General features: G+C 36.7%; 1 protein-coding gene across 1 annotated transcript in view; it reads right to left on the bottom strand.

Moving 5' to 3' along the window:
• The window catches only part of FAF1 (Fas associated factor 1), a 146896-nt gene that overhangs the window by 25750 nt on the left and 97927 nt on the right, over nt 1-23219 (bottom strand). Inside the window, exons 12-15 of the mRNA XM_057367063.1 lie at nt 22367-22448; nt 14344-14498; nt 4890-5026; nt 2356-2444 (exon numbers count right to left, since the gene is read on the bottom strand). Of these exons, the coding sequence (XP_057223046.1) occupies nt 2356-2444; nt 4890-5026; nt 14344-14498; nt 22367-22448 (463 nt within the window). The remainder of the gene's footprint in view (nt 1-2355; nt 2445-4889; nt 5027-14343; nt 14499-22366; nt 22449-23219) is intronic.

Here is a 23219-nt window from a genome sequence, read left to right as displayed (position 1 = left end):
ATGCAAAAGATTTACCCAAATAAAATGTTACCAGGCAAAAGTGGTAAATTTTACCAATAAATGGATACAAAAGSACAGGATTTAGCTAAACACACTCTTCTTACCACCAGCTAATGAGGTGGCTCAGGTCACTCAGGGGAGGTAAGTTGGTGATGCTGCTCTGAGCACCCCACCTCAGGGACAGGGAGCCACCTGTAGCTACAGCCAACACCAGGTGACACCTGGACCATCAGCTGGAGTGGCACCAGTCCTCCTGTACCCAAATAACCATCAGAGGGCACTGCAAAACACGCTGTGCCAAACAGGATTATGCAATGGCTGTGCTGGAAGCTTTCATGTGCATGAGGAGCTCAGCTGCATAAACCCACTCATTCCTGACTTCAGGCTGTCATTTACAAATGTTTCCAGTTCTGCTTCTCTCTCACACACTTCTGTTTACAGCAASGCTACAGAGATGACTTCTCCTTTTAAAGCACAAAAGAATTTTCTGCTTATCTTGTTGTGGTTTTACAATGACTTATTGTTGCTATTAAGAAAACAGTAACAGAAACCGGACTCTGTATCCTGTTTGCTATTGTAATATTTGGGAAAAAAATTGCACCAACTGCAATAAGATCTTAAAAAAGAAAAGGTGATGATGTTCGAACACTTGAAGTTGTCAAGTACAAGGCTTACAAGAARGCTACATGTTATGTAGCCAACCACAAAAAGGCAATATTTTGTTTTCAGGCTGAAGCCCTCTATTGAGGACAGACTGCTTGTCAAGTACTCCCTCTCTGAATAGTAATTTCATAAAGCGAGGCTATTTTTTGTTTTTAAACTTCCTGCTTCAAAGGCAAAAGTGTCTGAGATCATCCTTTCAGTGTGCTTGTAACGAGTGGGGCCAAGGTGTAGGTAAATATCCTATTTGTGTATAGAACCCATAGTGTCTGGAAAGCTGCCCCYAAAGTTTATGAAATTTTCCATTAGTTTTCTGAATGTCAAAGTGTATTAGAAAAAGCCCCTGTTGGGGAAGAAATGTCAGTGCTGCTCTCAGGGACAGAAAAACAAAAAGGGGACAACAGAAGACTTAGATTTTGGAGAAATGGATAAAAATTAATTTTCCATTCTCCCTACATGCACYTGGGGAAATAAGCCAGGAAAAAACAATGCCATGTGGGGACTGGACTGTCACTGCTCCTGGCTATCCAGTGAAGGACAGAGAGCAGCCCTGGACAGGAGCCAATTCCTGGTTCTGTGTCCGGTCTGGTGTCCTGTTCCTCACTCTGTTCCAATCCCATCACTTCTGCTTCCAGTTTCTTCTCCTATCCCTTGTTTGCTCTTATCTCTCTGTTTTCATATACTTTTGTTTCCCTCMGTTTTCTTCCTTTTTATCAGCTTTTACAGTTTTTAATTCTGAACCTCTCTTGGAGCTCATCKGTGATGTAAATTTTACCTTCTTATTAAAGCACTGAAAAAACTCACATACTCAAGATACTCCTGCTAAAATGCAATAAAGAATTCTGTTATACTGTGCCTTGGATTTTTTATGTAATCCTCATATTTAAATTTGTGTTCAGTATTAACAAAATTAAAGTCARTTTCTTTAGCAATGAATTACAGGTAGCATAAATAAAGAAGAAAAAGTGAATGACAGCATTGTGCAGATACTGTGCCTTCATATTATAGTCACTAAATCTTGTACTAATGAGATACAAGATTTAAATGTGAAGAATGTGTTTAGTGAATTATTGTCAATCAATGTCTATACAAYAGGATAAGAATAATCTTGAATGGCAACACACCTATTATTATAAATTCCTAAGTACTTCATTACTTCAAAATGTCACTCTCAATTTACAGAGTAACAGATAAAGATCTTTCAGCTGTGYAACTCACTGTGTCTGCTTGTGTAATTGAAACACTGGTTTTGAGAAGTCTTGTCATCATTTATGCATTCTGCATCATTCTGAAGGGTGCTTCAATACTGGGTAAAGTTGGTTTCAGCACCCTTTTCAAATAAACACATTTCAGATACATTAATCTATTTTTTTTTGTTTTCTACCTATAACTTAGAGCTGGTTATTGGGAAAAAATTCTGCTTGTTTGCTTGTATGAGCATATGAAGCTCTATAACATCAACATGTAAACAGTCACTGGCGACTGATCTCAGAAAAAGGAAACAAACTGAAAACAACATGACCAAAAGGAAGGAGTTGTTTTGAGAGACCCAAATCAACACACAAAGGAGACTCAACCTTTTAAATTTCTGACAAGGGAAGAGACACTAAAACACATCACAAAAAATCTGGTTAATTTACACCCCCAGTGATTAGTGGAAGCCAGGAGGYATCTGCAGCAACTTTCAGTGCTCACCTCATCCTTTATGTCTTCCTGCTGCTGGGCACTGAAGATCTCCATYGCAGCCATCAGCCTCATCATTAGCTCATCCACTGTTGTGTTACCTAGCAACAAAGGAAGATAGCTGAACTTCATTTCATTAAAGTTATTAAACAAAAAAGAAGTCATTTTAGAATTAATCCGTAAGAAATAGCCAGACTTAAAAAAAAAAAAAAGACAAGAGTAGAAAATGCAAATATCTCAGTAGAATGCCTTCAGTTCACCTTTTTAGTGAAAACTCAAAATTGTTTTTACAAATGTTGATCATATGCTAAAATTTCAGGTGGTGCAAATCTGAACAATTGCTTTTGTGCTTACATTAAAAAGCACTGGTTTGTTTTTTTTAATTGCTGATGTTAAAGCAAAGTAGTAGATCTGKGATTACTTTATGTGAAATTATTTTACAGTTTTAGAATTCCCAGGTATAATCAGRGAGACTGAAGCATGTAGTCAAGCAACAAAAGGTAGGACGTTGGCAGCAGTGTCCAAGTGGATTGGTTAAAAAAATGGAAAAAACCCAGAATACAATTATCGAATGGATGTGTGCACACACATTTTATTTGGGCACAGCTACTACTAAAGTTTCAAATATTACAATGCATTCTTTTCAGTGCATTCTCATAAAACTTGCAAAGCTGATGCAACGGAAAAGTATGTCATCCATGTATGTATCATGAATTAGAGCACATACATGGGAAAATAGATACCTCCCCATGCTTTTCTTCAGCATGCCCCCAGTCTTCAGTAAGACTGAAAGATTAATTTCCTACTAAGATGCATTCTTTGGTTTTTCTTTCTAGGCTACCCATTAAATCCACTTGTCAGAGAAGTTTAAAGGTCTTAAACCATGAGAAGTGCTCAAAAACTATAAAATCGTAACATCTGCCAGCCTAMACAGCTGTTGGACCCCAGCAGAACAAGTACCACTAAAGAAAACAAGACTGTCCCCATCGTTTCCAATCCCAGAAAAAAATCAAAATCAAAAGCAAACTTAGACAGTCTGCATTTCAATAAACGCCACCAGGGTCTTAGGTTTCTATATTGTTGTATCTCTTCTGTCAACATGCCTTCTTGCCCAGCCCTGAAAGGCCCTCATTGTTCCCAYTTCTAACATTTGCTACCTTAGCAGAAAATGTTATCCCACATGCTACAACACGCAGGACTTCAGAGGCCACCATTCATTTGGGGCAGTATTGTTAAAGGACATCAGTGTCCCCATGCCTGGGAAAAAAAACAGCGGAGATTGTTTGATTTTTGTGAAAGGAACAATTTTAGTAAGGCTACAATAGGTGAGCGTTTTTGTTTAGTACAAAAGGGTGCAGAAAACCCTTCACAAATCATTAAAACTTAATGAATGCGATTAAATAATCTGGATTATTTTGTAATATAAAGGTGCATTGTGTTATGGCTTTGAGTCCCCAAGCTGCTAAAAGAGTTAAATAATTTAAGGCAGTAACAACATTGACTTCAGTGGGATGATAAAGGTGCTGAACCGGACTGCAGAGTCAGAAAACCAAGCTATTTATAACACAATTTCTGTGAAATAAGTTTTATAATTGACAGGCATTCATACCAAGAATTGGTGTTGTGCTGCACCTTGCACTGGGRAGACAAAATCTGTGCAAAGATTTTGTCCACAGGAAGGAACACTGCACATTTCTCAAGAAAATTATTAATTGCAGATGCAGAGAGAAACACTAACACTCATCTGCAAAAGGCAACATTTCCTGAGGATGAGTTTCCTCAGGAAAATAAGGAGATTACAATAAAGATTTCTAGATATAAGCMATAAAAAAATGAGGACACAGTATCATGGAGGCAAACTTGTGGAGAGAGCAGAAGAAATGAGAGGCAGCCATGCTTTGATGTGCTCTAATTTGAAGAGTTACTGACAACAGCAGGCAAAGGGCAACGCTCCACATCTAAGATATCTCACTGTCAGTGAAATCAGAGGAATGGTTACACCAGAAAGAACTGCTCGTGCAAGCCAGAAAGCTTCATTTATGTGAGATTATATCAAGAACTTAAACCCTGATCTGATGTGGGGGTCTCRATGCTGCAGGCAGCTATGAAATATCAACTCATGTCCAAATATTAACAACAGGAACCCAGGTATTAAAAAGGAACTACACACAAAGAACCAAAGGCGTTCTGGAATCACACAAAAAGTGCACCCAAAATATTTTGGAAGTCAGGAATTATCTGGATATAAATTTGGAAAACCAAGTGTAGCCCCTTATTTAGGAAATAAGGCCTCCACTTAAAAAAAAATGAAAATCTGAAACTGCAATTCTGCTACAGTCATGGCAACTCCAATCTCTTAATTAATACATTAATGAGTAGTAGATAATTACAGATTAGATAAGAGTAGTAGATAATTATATCCTGAAAATAAATTGCAATAAATTCATGTTCTGGACATCTTAAAAGAGGAACASTTTGCAAAGACTTCTTGTAACAGTTTCAATACTCACATAAGGAATACTTTTACTATAAAGTGRGAACTGTACCTTGTATTACATTCAACACTTCATTAGACGATCGTTTTCCCATAATAATGAGGAAAAGTGGAAACTGGTCTGTCTTCTGAGTTCGAATTGTTTGGGCTACCACACTCCCAAAATGTCTAGTGCACATCGTCAGAAACCTTGTGGGGAAAAAAATAGTTAACATTGTAGAGGAGTTTTTGAAGTTCAGCTTTAAAAAAATAATTATGCTAAATTCAGCAGTTTAACTGCATGTTACCTACTGTTCAACATCTTCTGCATGCACTTCTAGAGCYCTTTATCTCTTTTTATGACTAAATTATTACAATATTTACGAATGTGATAGGGTCCAGGTTGTCTAAATTAAAACAATTAACAGCTGCTTGAGACAGTGATTTCTTTGATGGAAAATTCCATTTCCTGCTACACTACTCTGAAGGTTATAATTCAAAACTACCCCCCCCCCAAAATAATCAAGCTAAACCAATTGTGAAAAACTTCTAAAGAGACACGAAGTAGAGCCACAATCTAATAAACATGAAGTGTAAAAAYAGTAGATTTCATACAAAGCATTGTTTAATAATGAAAGATCAAGAAATTGGTTTTATCAGTCCCAGAATTAAAACATGGTACTTGTATTTTCTTTTGTACTAATGCCCTGCCAGTGACATACTTAGCAGTGTGGTCTAAAAAACAATAATTCTAAGCTTTTGACCAAAAAAAGCTCTTAGATATTAGCATACAGAAGTCTAACATTAGTATTCTTAACACGATCTCGAATAAATGAAAAAACTGATAAAGCTTTTCTCTTCCATTAAAGGACTGTTTGAAATTAGCATTTCTTTCAAGAGAAAAGGGTAGCTTATGATATGTTTTCAGATCTGATGGTAAAAAGTAAATGTCATAATAATAATGAATTATGAAAGACCAAATGCAAATATAGAATGCTTTAATAAGATCCAATTTAATAAAGTCTGTAAAAATAATGGACTTTTAATAACACGGGTCACAAAAGGCAAAACAGTGGAAATTCTGAGGACTAGCCACTGGTACAGGCTTATTAATTCTTAATTATGTTCATGAAAGGCAACTTAAATCGTGTGTTTTCTTATGCCTTATGATAATATTTTAGGTAACAACTACTCTGAAATGTATGCTYTAACTGAAGAGCAAAGTCCCGTTGTCACATGCATTAGAAGCCAAATCTATTTGAAAAGACGAACTGCATTAAAATGTCAAACGCTCCAAGTCATTTCTTCTCAAAGATACCAAAAAGATTCAAAATTGTCATTTTTTTTAATCWATATATATTGCATCCAATAAAATGGCTAAAAATGGATGAGCCTGGACAAGTACAGCATTGGGCTGATTCGAGGCACCTGAAGTACTAAAAAAATTCTCCTCAGAGAGRATTTGTCTGGCTGTAGTTGGATGGAAGGCAATGGGTGGCAAGTGAGTATTTCAAAGCCATAAATGTTACTTCTTGATTCTCTGTGTTTTGCAACTCAGAACAATCACACCCAAGGAAGACATCAAAAAAGCTGAACAAACTCTGCTGTATTAGAGACAGGAAAATAGAGATGTAACATCTGGTAAGGGCAAAATGGTGTCTGTAAAGTCTGAACATAGAAACTCTTCAGATAAATAATGGGGTTTGATGTCTTCTTTTCAAGGTAGGAACAGGCAAGTGAAATGTTGGCCTCACAAGTCAGTGGTGAGCTTCCATGGCAAAATGACTTGTGTGAGTTCAAGGTTTCATTGCTCCTGAAAGCWATAAAGACAGTGGACAATTGAACTGAATTCCTGAGACTTGTATATTAAAACTGTTTAACAGCCTTCAACACACCACAGAAGAAAAGCACTCAAGTTTCACAGAAAAGCAAAATATTTAACTGAAGATGAAAATGTGCTGTAGAGAATWATTCTACAAGGAACAAAACTAAAGAGACTCTTACAGTACTAGTTGTACTTGTCAAAGGTGTTGATTTTTTTTTTTAAGAATCTATTCTGTATTTAGTCAATCCATAACTCAGTCCCAAAATATGCTTTTATAGGTATGGGKTTTGTGTGCAGAGAATTCTGAATTAAAGTAAGGTTTTAAGCATGTATAAGATTTTACAACTTTCTTCTGGGAGATGAATTTTTAAATGCAGAATTTGTGGCTGAATATCTAGAACCTAACAGCTTGTGACACCTTGGGATCCTCTCTAAGCCAGGCTGGGACAGGTTTCATCTCTCTGGCTTCAGGAGATGACAAATGCCAGGTTGCTGTAAGGGCACACACACTTTACTGCTTGAGTAGCAGCAGAACAGATGCCAGATGCCAACATCTCCCCTCACGGTGGTTTTTTTTCTTCTTGGTGCCATTTCTTACAGCCTGAGGTGCTATCATCCCTTCCTGTGCTGCTGTCACAGCCTGCTCAGCTCCTCACCTAACAGGGACAAGAGCAGCTCAYGCCAGCTCAGGGGTGAACGTCACAGACTTTCTTGGGGGAGGAATGAGAAACAGCTCATCCTGCCAGCATTCCCAACACTGAATAATCAATGTTCTGAGCACAGCACAGGCAGCTGCGATGAGAATGTTGGTGAGGGATGAAGAACCACCTGGTAGTTACCAGTCTGCACCCTCAGAGCAGAGCCAGGACACAAGAACTCCTTACAAACATCAAAACACACCCTTCCCTCTGCAACTAAATCAGATCCCACTTGTCTGTTGAACCAAAGAGCAGTAAAGCCAGCCAGAATGTGGAGGAGGTCAAACAGTGCGACACTGAACACAAAGGCAGCAGAAATCTCCAAAAGTGGCACTGCACCAGTCCAGCTCACCAGTGACCACTCARCCCCCAGAGCTGCTCTTTGCCAGGCCTGTGGCAATCAGCCTTAACTCATCCCTTCATTTTACAAAATGGGTAGGAATTGGATTCTCATTAATGAAATTTTCTCCTCTTTTCTACCTTTATTGATTCTGTATATGCAGTCTTTTTAACTTTCAGATTCATAACTAGAAAAAAAAGGAATAACCCTTCCCCTTTGTGCTAACATTTACTGTTAGAAGTGAGCAGGACCAAACCAACTTTCTCTGCACATCACTAATAAGGGATTTTCTTACTTTCATCCAAACAGAAGTGTGCCAGATCTCTCAGTRGCATCTCCAGAGCTGCCAAAAGAAGTGCCTGTGGAGTCCATCAAAGAGACAGCTGTCCCTCCAGGGAAAATGGTTTTCCACAGCCCTGGATTACTSTGATCTCCAACCAACAGTGGAAACAGAAATGCTGCCAGGAAGTGAGGGTAAATGGCACCCTACTATTCCTTTTATTTTTAGATTACAAAAATATTCAAGGAGAGAGAAGTATGACAAAGGCATTTTATGCAATAAAAATCCATTAAAAAATAATCTGGAAAGTTACAAGAATAAAGTTGATTGAGAAAAGTAACAGTTCTGGAAGGCAGCACCATTGCTTCCATGACTCAGCAGCAATGAAACCAGCAGTTACAGCTACAGAATAAATATGGACACTGACCATGGCTGGACAAATACAGAAACAAGATAAAAAAAATTACAAACTATTCAAGTTTTTAAAATGTAGATTGAACAGGTATTAATGCTTAGACACACACTCTTTATTTAAAAGTGGCACAAAGGAAAAATTATTCTGGTGCCATGAAAATGTTGATTGGGGGAGTTGCTGATCCCTGCACAGCAATTATCCTTCCACATGCACTTTGAGATAACCTGTGTGAGGAGTTATCATCTTTGTAGCACATGAGTTTTCCAAAAAAGAATGTTATMATTTCCTACCAGCTAATTAGTGAGGCTTCATAGTAAAATACACTTCTGGCATAACTTTTCTGGCGATTTTATTTATCTTTAATTTGTTTTCATTAATGTAATAATTAATTTAATGTAACTTTTAAAAAAGCTACTAGAATGCAATTATGATAATAGCTTTAAGAATCTACTGAAAAAAAATTTAAGTATCACTGAACCACAAATCCAAAGGAAATACTTATTACAACCTAATGCTGAAGTCAGTGGTCTATCACAACTCCTGATCTCAGATATGCTGTGCAGAACTCTCTACGTGCTGGGGTTTAGCAATAACATGTTCCTGTGAAAATGGGCAGCTTTTTATTTTTAATAACAAAATTGGCTACTTCTGGCCAAAGTGTTGGTCATCAAAACTGTTGATCTCAGAGAATTCAGATTAATCTTCACAAATCAAAGAATCATCCTGTCAAGTAAAATAAAGTTCTGTAAGGTCAATGAAAGACTCCAAACTGGAGGAAAGATTGCACAAATGCAGAAGAACCAAGCAATAAGAGAATACGACCACATCTTTCTCCAAAACAGTCCAATAAATCTGTCCTGACCACCTGTTCTTCTGCCCTCACCTCTTGCACAGGACACCACAGTGCTTAATTCTTTCACCTCTTCTGTTCAAAAAGCTTAATCACCTAAATTGTAGATTGAGTACAGTGGGATAGAATATTCTTCAAGATTTGGTTTTATAGAGGGGACTTGAAACATATGCTTACAAATGTATCTGTTTAATTAACTCCTGTGGGTTTGATAACTATTTTTCTCAGATGACCTTAAAAGATTGCTCGAGGTATATAAACTGATGCTTTGAAAACCTTGGTAAYATCAGAGAGGTCACTTTCTATTTACAGCTGGATATTACAAATATCCATATCTTCCTAATCATGACCAGATTAAAATGCATTCTCTGCTGATTTTTAGTTTTCCAAATTTGGACATTTTTAGATTACTAACATGAAATTACCTTGAAGCACATAAATATTTAAGCAGGGACAGTTTACCTTTTCTGGTGGGTGTATAATAAACAGTTTAACCATCATCTATATCCAGGCTGTTTTGTTCTCCATCTAAAGAGACAATCACCTTTTATCCAGCTCCTTTTTTTCCTCCGTTTCAGTGCCATTAGGAAACTATTCACGAGTGCAACCCCGAACAATACCATGCAGTAATTATGACTAAATGACAAAGAGATGCGAACAATTACYGAGCCCATTTTGAAACCCTACACTAATAAAGTCATTAGATGCTGCCCTTGCCATGAGCCTCCTAAAAGCTTCTGAAGTTACAAGAGCACACGGCATTGTTCGTTAGGACAATCGCTGCTGGCAGAATGCAAACCTTGAGTTAAACCATGCTGCAAATTGATCTTGACATTCTGTTAAGACCGCCACTAAAATCAAAAGCRRAGGAGAAAAGGAGAAAATGAGCGGGTGGGATGTAATCATGGAACAGAAGGGTTCCCTCCTCACCTTCTTTCCTCTTCCTCCTCAAAACAAACCATACAGAAAATGACAAACTCGCCTGGTGTTTGAGAACCTTTATTTTTAAAACATTAATTAGACTTCTGACCTGTTTTTATTGACTGGCACTGTATTGCTACTAAAGTAAATTAAATAAAAAATTGCAGAACACAATAGAAAAGGTTTTCACACTGTTCTGTGAAACCTGTTAAGGATTTAGCACCTAAAGAACACATCCAACAGTTTTGCAAGCAACATATACAGAATCCGTGGTCACTCCTGAAGAGGCAGTGAGAATTAACTCGCCTCCTCCTGCTCTCACAGACCCCACACCTGCAATATATTTGCTGAAGGATCAAATGGGATTGGGGAGCTGGAGTAATATGGTCAACTGGTCTTCATCCAGGCATGCATCATTCAGTGGGTTAGAATTAAGGGTCAGCAACTGTGAATATGGCTAATTACTTGATGACGGAAATTGCAGGTGAAGACAACCTGCTGCTGAGAAGCACTTTGGTGAATTAACTCTTTCCTAAGCTTAAGAAAAGCTATCGTTTGAACATAAAAACTAACAAGTACCTGTCAGCAGAGCAAAGCAAAGTTGGCAACGCCTTGAAATACGGCGCCCAAGGGCAACGATACCAAAAGCTAAAAAGCTGCTACAGACTTTCGAGTCACTGATGGTTTTGGCTTTGCTTTGCTTGGCAAACACTACGTGTGCTGAAAAGCTCTTAATGCAAGGCATTATCTGAGTTTGTAAATGTTGTGTGTACAAATCTACATGTGCACATGTATGTATATGTATCACTATACATCTTTCCTGGATACAATTACATTAATGCATTTTAATGAATTAMCAAAACCAGTTAAGCATGTGTTTGCATAAATATATACAACTCTCATGCACATAATTATACTATTATATTTTTAATATAATTATTCTATATATATAAAACAATGGTATTGACTCAACTCTTTCAAGTCAAATATGTGCCAGAGCTAGAGCTGCTCATGTCTAAACTATAGGGGATAATGATTCCAGGTATGCTCCTTAACAGCATTACAAAAATACCACATTATTTTCCTGAACGAAGGCCACTTATTTTATTTTCCCTCTATTATAATTCTATTATGATTAATKAAAAAATTCATAATCACAGAACTTACTCAAAGTAACTGCTCGCTTCACTGCAAACCTGATGTCAGAGGCAATTAAAACCTGTGTAAGCCAAAACAAAACCTCCCCTTAGCTGTATTAACTAGACTTCACCTTCATTTTGACAAGGTAACAGTCCTRGGTGGCTGCAGAAAGAAACTTTTTAACATCTGACTCCCCAGATTATTCCCCTTATGCTCTTACACTCTTGCTGCCAGGTACCCAGTGCTCACACAGTGTTTTACTTTTACTCCCACCTAGGGAACTTTCTTCACTCTGTTGGAATGGATATCGAAGATTGAGAGATTCCAGAAGAAACATGCAATTGTACAGCAATGCAGGATTCAAAGCACATTCCTGTACCAGTGTCAACCGAACAAGTATATTAAAGTTTGGGAAAAATGAAAAGATTTTGGGGCTGGTTTTGTTCTACAATGTTGAGGATGGACTTCCTTTTCATTAATGAGAAAAATGGAAACAAATATTGGAACTAATTTTGGAACAGAATGACATCCACAGATCAGGCTATTCAGAAGRTTTTTTGGCTTATACATTTTTACCTGTTTGAATTTATTCATGCCATTCCACAGTACTGAAACCACGTCTTTTACTACTGACACTGAGGCATCCCTGTTGACTGCTGTAAATCAAGTGGGCCTGATTCCTCTGCTGTCCCATCCTTGCCTTTCCAGCATTTTTACAATGCAATTTTAAGAGTACAAATGAGTTGCTCTTGGGCTATACCAGCAGGCAAAATCCAGTTCCTTCTCTTGCTGCTGTTGTCTTCTCATCATTCAAATAAAAAGCAGCATTTAACTGTGTTCATAGGGACAGAAAACTGAATGGGCTCCAAGACCACTGTCAGTGTGTCACATGAAGGGTAGTGATTACACAGAGGGACTGGTTATTTATTTATGGGAATRCCCACAGTGCCCTGGCACTTTCCAAAGGGAGAAGGAAACATCATGCCCCTCTGAGTCCAAGGAGCAGGATGTGACACCAAACACAACCAAGAAATTATTCTAATTCAAGCCAGCRTGCCTTGTTTACCCCTTACTATTTTTTGACCTCACTGTTAATATGACAGTTTCTTTGTTGCTGTTAACAGAGAGCAAAAAAAAAATAAAGGCTTAAAAACCCTATGGTCCAGCACAATCGGTGCCTAAGTTCATTGAGAACAGCTAGAAAGCCTTAAACAAGCCCTTTATTTTGTGTTTTAAGAAGTGTCATAAGGAGTTAATAGGACACAGCTGTACAGGCTCTTTCTAACAAGCAGCTTCTGTCGCTTTGGTCACCACAGGTGTCTGTGTAACCTGCAAACTCTTATTACTAGTGTATCAAAGTTGTGCTACTTAATAGATTTCTTTAGTAAAACACAACAAAGCAATTACATGGCTGTTGATCGTCAGTCATAAAAAACCCCTCAAACACGGTTTTCTCAAAAGAAACTACACTGCAATTTTTTGTCATTGTAAAATAAAAGAAACTAGAGAATTAAATAGGAAAGCAGACAATAGAACAGCAGGTAGTCAACTGAACTTAGCCACTACAGATGGTTTAGAAATAGTGTTTCCTTCTACACCAACTTGTGGGATAAAAGAAAAAGAGGAGGCTCCTTACTGCCCATGAATGGCAATACCAAAAGACTTAAGCAACTTTCCACTCTATGTACTTGGTCCCATGAAAGAACCTAGATGTTTCTTTTTCCTCTCTTACTTTCTTCTTTTTTGGAAACTTTTAATCTGTTTTTGCAACTGATTTTTTCCATAACCTTTTACAATTCTCTAGAATCACTTAAACTAGAAACATTGCTGCTGATCCCTCCAATGACAAAATGCAGAAGGTCAAGTGAGGAATTCCTGACAAACAGAAGCGTCATTTTAAAAGTGCTTTAGAAAAAGAGATTGTTCCATTCTCCAAGGTCACTTCAGTAAAGAAATATTAACTGTAATTTACATAGTGAAGACTAGAAATGCTAGAAATAACTAGAAATGCTAGAAATAACTAGTCTAATAATCCACAAGAGAAGGAAAGATAAATGTGTAATTTTGATTATTCAGTAAACCCTGGAATTGTGTAAAGGAGGGGCAACCTTATTCCAGGCCAAATGACTGTCACATCTTTTAGTCAAAAGTTAGAATAATTCTAATTACAGTAATTTAGATATTATCCTGTCAAGATATTATCACCTTCTGGGTAAATTAAGGTTATGAAATAAGGTCCAAGTTAGAGATCCAAACAAGTCTGATTTCTAAATATTATAATAAGAATAACAATAGTAATAATAAATCATTACTTTCAGTAGACCATGTTCAACTGATAAATAGCTAAAGAAGAGGGTGTCCTTAGCATATTGTCCTTAGCATTAGTCCTTAGCACTAAGAAAATTTGTTGGTAATCTACAGAAGATGTAGAAGGAGGTAGAATCCACAGTTTTGATTTCTTTACTCATTACCAAAATGATGGCCTCCCTAAGACATAATATAGCTTTTATTATATTAAAACCAAAATATCTGAACATTCCCAAAGGAATGTCCTGTAAGAAAACCATAGTTTTAAAAAGTTCATATGAATTACAAGTATTTGATTTTTTTCATAATTTGTGTTTAATAGTAATTTATCACATGAATGTTATTTTTTAAATACGGTTTTCATTAACAACAATAGTTATTACCCCAGACAGCTCTCATGCAGCTCTCATGCAGTTACTCCAACACACACACAATTAATGTCATGTAATATTATGGCACTGCAATGCAAAACTGTGAAGACATGTTTGAATATGGAATCATATTCGAAAATAAACTAAAAATAAAGGAAATTATTTCTTCAACTATTTTTTCCTGTGCAGGAATAAAAAGTCACTTTGTAATGAAAAGAAGGCCAGTCCAATTCTCAGTGAGTATCAGCCAACAGAGCCTCACTGATCAGCTGAGACTGAGCATGAAGTTTTAATTCAAATAGATATTAAGCACCAAAAGATTTGATAGCCAGAGATAAGGACCTTCCTTGAGAAAAGCTGCTCCACTCCAAGAGTCTTACCTTGCTCTGTTTGCTTCTTTTGTCATGTCCCACGCCCAGGTTATGAAGTTCTGGCTCAGGTAGGAGACAATAGACTCAGCACAAAGCATTTGTGAGCAGAAGACGTTGGTTAGTACACTTTCRTCATGGTGGAGGTAGATAGCAAGAAGCTTTCTCTGGAAAAGACAAGATGAGAGATGAGGGAAAAGTTCCTGAGGTTCTTTAGGAATTTAAAGTTGCTGCTGCTGCAGGTTTGTGTGTCAGTACACTTAATGGGGTTTATTGAGGGTGACAAGTATCTCAATGAGCACACAGAAAAAAATAATCAGCAGACTTCAAGTCAAATGGTCCATCCCTGCAGATGTTTAAATATTCTCAACGGTTTCTGATACTTTGAGTACTAAAATACAATATATTATATGCTTAGAACATGAAGAGAGCAACAAACAAATGAAAACCAAAAACCTTATCAACAGACCTAAGAAATGAGTGAACTTTTTTAGCTTGCTACCCAGTAAAAATGACATTTGGAACAACACCCTGAGCAAGGAACACAGCTCTTGATAGGACAGTATCTACCACAAAAACACAGTTATGAACAATCTGAAAGAAATGACAGTGCACTGTAATCACGAGCTCTGTAGCCAAAGAGGCAAATGAGTAACAACACAGAYCCAAAAGCTGTAGCTCAATATTGCAGCTCTCCATCCAGCAAAATGATGTGGGCTCACACCTCATCTCACTGAGAAGATGGCCAAGCATTGGAAAAAGCTGCCAGGGAAGCCAYGGAATCASCACCCCTGGAAGTGCCCCAAAGKTGTGCATGTGGCACCTGGGGACATGGGTTAGYGATGGACAGGGTGGCACTGGGTYAATGCYTGGACTTGGTGTCTTTGAAGCCTTTTCAACCTTAACAATTCTGTCACACATTTGTGATGGTGTCTATGGTCTCTTGATAAAAAATATTCTGTGCTGCTCTTCTGGAACCCTAGCAAGCAAAATTTGAGCTTCAATGCCAGCAGCTGTGTCCCCCTGAAAATCTCAGACCACCTTTTGGAAAGCAGATCTATATTTGTATGCAAATATACAAAGTAGGCTGCAAAAATACAGGGAGACTGTGAGCTAGCTAAGGACTGTGATTCTGTGACAGGCATTCARTGAATTACAAATACAATTCAGAAAATTACAGCTTTCCATTCCCCCATACTCATATAAATTACTTAATTTTAAAATAGTACTTGAACATATTTGCTGAGATGATACGGTGCTATTTTCAGGCTTTTATTTAAAGTAATTTCAAATCTCTTCATCAGAAGCAACACCAAACCCTGGATATTGATGTGTGTTGATACAGCACGACATGGGATGCAATTTTGAGACAAGCTATCTTTGCAAAAATCCCTGCATGGCTCTCGCCTCATATACTGGCTTTGGATAAAATTTAATGACTGTTTATAAAAGGAACATTTGAACATTCGACTTTGGGAAAGGGATTAGTAATTTGCATTACTGTTTGTCTAATTTAATTTAGAATGTTCTTCAGAACCACRTACACATGTGCCAGGAAGGGCCATTAATAAGCCCAACATGCAGAGATCCATATAAGTGCAGCCAACAATGTTGACTGAAAACTAAACTTGAAAATCCAGGGCACTGATGCACAATATCATGCAATAAAACAGCATTTCTGTGCTGATATTTAATTTAAAAAGAAGAAAGAGGCAGGGGAAGATCAGGCACTGTCTGTTTTTAAGGATCAGCCATTCTGCATTTCAAAGCGTCGATCCCTGCAATATCCAGGTTACTGTGCTAGAATCTCGACTATTATATAGCAGTTGTAAGAGAGGGAGGGCAAAGATGTGTTTACTCAGTGATTAGGGCCTTAGAATAAGCCTCTAGCTCCTAGAGAGACAGCTCACCACTTATTCATTTGGAGCAATTCACAAAGCCTAGAAAGATTAAACATCCATGCTGAGAAGACAAGCGAATGCAGAYGGTGAAAAAGAAATAAAAATTCTTTAAAAACTCTGAGATGACTTCATTATTTTTTCCACAAGGAAACTTTAGGAAAGTGTTTAGTTAGAGAAAAACCCACATTGACCTCTCTCTAAACCCTTAATCTTTCCTTTGTGGTGGCACTGCTTTGTGGTAAGCGGATGGCTTTGCTCTCCTCTTTTCACTGGGAGCGGACAGAAAAAAAGGCTCTTGAGAAACACTTTTACTTCCAAAGAAACAACCCCATGAAACTGTTAAATATGAGATTCCGTACAACAGAATGTTTCAAAATATGTACAGTTTCAGGCTTAAAGATTTAGGGACAAATTTTAGTAAACAGAACAGGCACGAACACAATGGAGGTTTACACTGAGTTACTTCCCAAGGGAATGTAATTTTTGTTGCATCAACAAATCTCACCATGCAAAGACTAAACCCCATCCCGTATAAAAGACTGTATTTGTATCTGATACTTCACTCAAAATGCTAAGCGTGGGCACAGGCACACTGCTATGACAAATGGAAAGAGGTAGCAGGAGGARCTGAAGTGCTAAAACATGATTTTGAAAAATATTAGTGAAAGCCAAGGGTATTTTTTCTTTGGAAAAATACATGATTGCAAAAGGCTCACAGCTTGAAGTTTGCTGTTGTTGCTGYTGTTGTGAGAGTTTGTTTTCATGTTTGTTTATTTTCCTAACCCACGGTAGCACATATTTATAAGCAAGTTTTGGTTGTGTTTATTTCAAGCCTTTGAAAAGTCAGAGTAAATTCAAGGATTCTATTATGACTATTACAGGGTATTTTTCAGTCAATACTATTAAAATAGGCTTACAAAACTGTTGAACAGTCTTGAATTCCCCAAAAGAAGCCTACTGATGGAGCACTAGACTGTTCTGTGTTGGATTTCTCAAAAATATGACTCAGAGATTATATACTTGGCATGAAATTTTAACTGAGAAAAAAACCACAACAGGGAAAAGCTTCTACCAGTCCCTACAAAGGTACGGGACACCAAAAAATGTTTTAAGCACTGAATACCTGATAGACTACCAAAGGCCTTAGGATCTGAAAAACTTAAGCCACCAAAGGATGTATTTTTCAGAGTATGTGCATGCTGAAGACTGGGCATTTTTTACCTTCAGAGAAGTTAAAAAGTTCAGAATTTCAGAATTTCAGAATTTCAGAAACCTTTGTATAGAATTAGGAGAAAAATTGTCACTGATTTGGAGCTGAAGGAAAAGCAGTCATTGAAGCAAAAAACCCAGAGATCTTGAGGTGACTAAATTGCCATCACTGGATAATAGGATTTTCAAGTTTCTCAGCCTGTTCCTAATACTGTGAATAATTCATAAGAATATGAATTTGAATGGGAACAGCAATGCAGTCATAAGGGACACCAAWACCACAGACCTGAATGGCTATTTTTGAACCTCTGGTTAACAAGTYCAAGTAATGACTGAGACAGAGAAGTTCATGATGTAACAGCTGYTAGAGGCAGGAATATTCTGTCAAGCTGGTAGGCTAACAAATCAAAATCCTAACTTTTTCCTCTAGGTTTTATGCAGTGAGAGCTAATTCATATAAACAAAGGGACATATTTGCACTTCTTTAAGCCTTTGAAGTGCAAAATCTGATCCCCCTGTCTAAGGTGATCTTGGATTTCATGAGATCAGCTTTCTTGGATACAGCTACTCTGTGTAGCCTTGTAGAAGAGATCTGAAATCAACTGCAACCCACARGTTCCTAAAGTAGGAGTGAGATGATCCCTGTAACCTTCTGATTCCATATTTTGTATTATACATGGCGTAAGACATCCCCAAACTAGCTCCTAATTTAATCTTTCTGTAATTAAACCTTTCAGTAAAATATCTAGTCTGACAAATCCATGAGTGATGAAAAATCCATAGGAACCATGGTAAGGTGTTCAAACAGCTACCCACTCTCCCAGGTAAAGGTGTGCTAAAWCCTGATTTAGCTGACTTTCATCTTCCAACTATTTGATCCTATTATACTGTTGTATCTCCATTTCAATCATTGCACTTGTAGTGGTACCTTACATAATGCAGATAGTGTCCAGTAATTAACACCAAACTCGAGTTAGATCTATAATCACAAGCTTTGAAAGAGGAGAAAATGTAGAGCGTGASAGACAATTTCAAAAATCATCCATGATTTGGTACCAAATAGAGAGGATGCTGAAGAGAGAACCATTCCCAGGAGCAAGACTCCAGATATGGAAGATGAAGCTGTCCTTCAGATATGAAAAATGAAGGGTGTGTAGGCAAACAGTGAACTCCTAAACTGGTACCTTGTAGCAGAAATTTCTAAATTTCATCAGCCAAGACTGGAAAGGAAATGGTGACTAACATGGGAATTCACTGAGCTCATGCACTGACATTTACCACGGTGCAGSTGCTTCACTCTTACTAAAAACTCAGAATTATATTTCTATACCTGTCCTCCAGTTTCAACCAGACCATGCAGATTAGTGATCAGGTTATTTATGTTTAATCAGAATCTGTAAAGTGATAATTCCTCAATCTGTAATAAATTCAGTATAAACTTTACTAGCTGAAATAACAAGACATTTTTCTGAGTTACACAGATAAAAACAATACTACAGAAAGGATAAAGGATTTTTCTGCTACCACCAGGGAATAGAAAAGGAGAAAAAAAAGCTTTTATTTGAACACGCCAAATCATGGAAGGAGCATACTTTGCTCTAGGTATTCAGGAAATAAAGAACCCATATGTGAKAGGGATGGTGCTGCCTCTAAATTGAACCTAAGAGACAGAACTGAAGAAGAAAAACACGGTTCATTTTCAGAATGCAGGAATATATATTGAGGTGACAATACCAATCTGTGCTAAGAGAGATGTTTCACATATTTATTAAAAGTCAGTGGACAGAAAGGTTGAGAGAGGAGCAGGAGGTGAGCTGACAGAGGTATATAAAGATAAGAGCTCCTGAAAAGGTAAAGCCAATGTCTTTATTCTTTCTCATATTAAAAGAGTAGCAACCACCTATAAAAATGAAAAGACAAACAAGCTCCAATAAAAGAAAATACTGCAGTATTACTCACACATATAACTCAGCACCTTCAATATAGCAATTAAAATCCATTATTAATAAAATACCACCCTAAGGTAGGATAAACCCCCTGATGTCTCGGAACACAAGACACCCACAAATTGATATCAGATACAAGGAAACCTCCCCCAAACATCCTGTTTAAAATGTCTATTATAGGATTTCTGCCATGGCATCAGGTGTAGCAATTCCTATGGCAGGGAGCTACTTGAGCAAAAGCAAGCTCATTCTTCAGAAACTGATGGGACAGGAAAACTCTTCTTTCCGATAGAGCTTAATTGTTAATTTAATAATAATAATTTCAAATAACCAGCTTAATTGTTAATTTAATAAACTTCTGTCTCTCTTTCTCTTCCTGACCCCATTAAAAGAAATACTGAAAATATTTTCTTGTCATACATATAACAAATCTTGGAAATAAACACAACGCCCTTAACTCTCAGGCTGCTGGAGGCACTGGGAATTTCATTGCCAAGGACATCAGTTGTTAAAAGCAAAGTTCTGTATCTTGGCTATTGCATTTTTGTGCTAAAGAGGTACAGGTTTAAAACAGCGCTTCATTTGACCTCATCCCACCTCTCCTACCAAGAACTGACATTGTTGTGGCAGGAGTTSCTCTAAAGGTTAAAAGATAGCACCATGTATGATAATTTTCACTGTCTAACAACTCAAACACAGCAGATAAACACCTCAACATTTTTTACAATGCTGGTTTTTTCAAGCAACGTTCTTTTAAATAACTATGAATTCCCATCCTTTCCAACACAAGATTTAACAGAAAACATCTATTTTCTTAAATAGAATTTGAACTCATATTCTGCATTCAAAACAYACGCTCTGACATAAGTTAATTTTCTTAAAATAATCTCAAATTAAAGTACTTCTGGAAAAAAAGCTTAATGTTTACATATAATGGATTTTTTTTGTTTGAGGTTAAAAAGTATCCACAAMACAGATTTCAAACACAGCTGATGGCTGTCTCACCAGACATGAACTGCAGAGTGCACCTTCTGCTCTGGACAGCATTGAGAATTTGTCAAGAAAAGGCCAAGATCTCTGAGCACTCAAGCTGCCAAGTGCTCTCAAATTAAATCAGTTTGAAGCGGTTTTCATTAAGATGGATTGAGTGTGGCATCGTGAGAAACACTCTATCAAATGTAGTGTTTTACTTAGTGATTAAGTATATACCAGTTGATGAAGCTGCCCAAATCCTTCGTAATCCCACCACTCCAATAAACATTTAATGAGTATATAAGTTCAAAAAGCCTAGTAGAGGATTTAAACCTTCAATCTTGTTTTTATTTACTCTTGGAACTCAATTTCTCACTTCAAGTGAAGAATGCTGGTKCCTGAAGCTCATGTGTTGCCCTGGTAAAATTAAGTGCCCTCCACAGTATAAATTGGAAGACAAGACACATAGGTTGCAATTTCTCCTAAGCTTTTTTTAATACTGATATACATATTTAAGTATTTAATGAAATGCAATTATAAAAATATAAAATAATGTGTCCCTTTACTCAGTTATGAATTCCAGGAGGCCGTACTGAAAAAAAGAGTTTTAAACAGGAAAAAAGCAGGGAAAATAAAGGGTAATTCCACATTCTCAAATCTTTGCTTAAAATCAGAATGTAGTAATAAAAATAACTCCATTCCACAGGGTAGGTAGGAGGGAGAATATATACACAATAACTTTACTGTGATGAGGATCTGGTCTGAATACCTCACAAAACATTATAAATGTAAGGTGACATGAATTTCAGAAATGCTATTTAAGTTTTTTGTTACTCTGAGTAACAAAAAAYGAAGTAATTGCACTGCATGAATATSAGAYTTATAGGTATAAARCKATTTATGAAAGTTCTTAATGGGCTTTTGTCCACTATTAGACTGATAAACTGTCAACCATTTCTGGTGAAATGACACAGAATGAACCTCCCAAGTCATACCCTTTTTGTTGCTGAATTCACACGATTTTTTTCTAAACATGCATTAAGGTCCACTTTAACGGGTTATTACAAATTAGTATTTCGTCACTGAACTACAATATAAATATTTATATATATTTATACTCTGAAATCTGTCAAAGACATGGCAATATTCACTAAACTTAGYTAAGTATGTGCCAACTTCAGCTATACAGTGCAGATTTATAACTTTCAAACTTATCAGAACAGTCCCTAATATAATACAGATTTTCCTTCCATTATGAATAATTATATTCTTCATTTTAAAATTAAACATCTATCAAGAAAACAAAAAGTAAATTTAAACAGCATGATTTTTCTTGTTTGTGTTTCAGCTTTATCTGTGCTTAATTATGCAGGGTTTTGGGTTTCTCCTTAGTGAATCAWGTCACCAAAACTTAAATAAACTGTCCCCATTCTAATTTTATTAAAATACTGATTTTAAAACTGTGTATGGGATGACAGAAACTTGAGATGCCTGGTTGGATGTACAGAAAAACTAACAACTAAACTTTAGTACTGGAACTTACTTGGCAGATAAAGGCTGTACAGAGAAAAAAAAAAAGCACACTGTATTTCAGACCTTTCAATTTAAAKTTACAATTTCATTAGCCATTCTTCAAAGGAGTTACCCACATGCAACAGTGAACTTGTCAACCATAGGACTCGCAGGCAGTGTTATCTGGGGCTAGGACACAATTATTTCAGGAAGAAAAGGGAGGAGGGGARGAGMAAAGGAGTAGCTTYGRCAACTAAAGAACTCCTGTAAAAATACAGCCTGGATGATCAGAAAGCATCAGTTATTCACTGCAATTTCAGCAGRCACCAAGGTAAGTGTTTGASTCAGYCAAATGAATGAKTACAACTCTTCCCAAACAATAAAACCAGGARAACTACAAAATGTAGCCTAGCTGTTCTAAAATAAAGATGAAACACTTCAGGTGATTTCCATTCCCACAATATAGTAAATAAAATAGTTCTAATACAAACTTACATCTCTAGCTTTTCCATAGAAGGCTTCTTGAAAAGCAGCCTCTAATGATCCAATAAAATAAACAGGATGGCAGTCACCGTATCTATTTGAGATAAAATTTCCAATTAATTATAAAAAAATTAAGTAATTTCAATATTCTATCTTTTCATATATTCTGTAAAGATAATGCATTGGCTAAACCTTTAGAAAATGAAATACTATGCTTCTGAAGGACAGAAGGGAAATATTTAGAATTCACTCATTTTCTGACAAAATGAAAAACTCCAAGAAATTATTACCTTACAAACTTTACCATGAAAACATTCTGTTTACACATGTAGACACCTTAAGTTAAGACAATTTTCTGTAAAATTTTTCATTCATAACTTATTTCCTCTCTTTATTATATTCTTAAAGGTTAATTGAAGGCTATTCTTGCATTACACATTAATGCATCTCAYACACATAAAGGAACATTTCACCACAGAAGCGAAAATAAACTTTACAGCTTCTACCTGTTCAATGAAACAAATAACTGTTTAACAATGTAGGATTTTGCAGTATAAAGTTTAAAAAACCCAGAATTTCTATACTTTTTAAAAGTAGGTATTTACCCAACCACTTCATTATTGTGAAAACTCTTACAGCAACTCTGTATGTATTTTTCCATATTAATTAGTTTCAGCTTTTCTATTCCTGTATATCACAATAAAATYATCATATATAATCAGTCTTTATCACCCTTCTGAACCTTTATATAATTAATACTAAATAGTGGCAAAATATGTAAAACAAGAATCAGCCATTCCAGTTTGGACTGAGAAATTATTTTACTTCAGAAGCAGTTCTARCAAAGTTAGAATTAAAATAAATC

The sequence above is a fragment of the Malurus melanocephalus genome, unplaced genomic scaffold, assembly GCF_030028575.1.
Source record: "Malurus melanocephalus ecotype Western Australia unplaced genomic scaffold, MMel_1.1 scaffold_74, whole genome shotgun sequence".
NCBI classification, from domain to species: Eukaryota; Metazoa; Chordata; class Aves; order Passeriformes; family Maluridae; genus Malurus; species Malurus melanocephalus.
The sequence above is the reverse complement of the archived record's forward strand: the minus strand, read 5'-3'. Positions and strand labels throughout refer to the sequence as shown.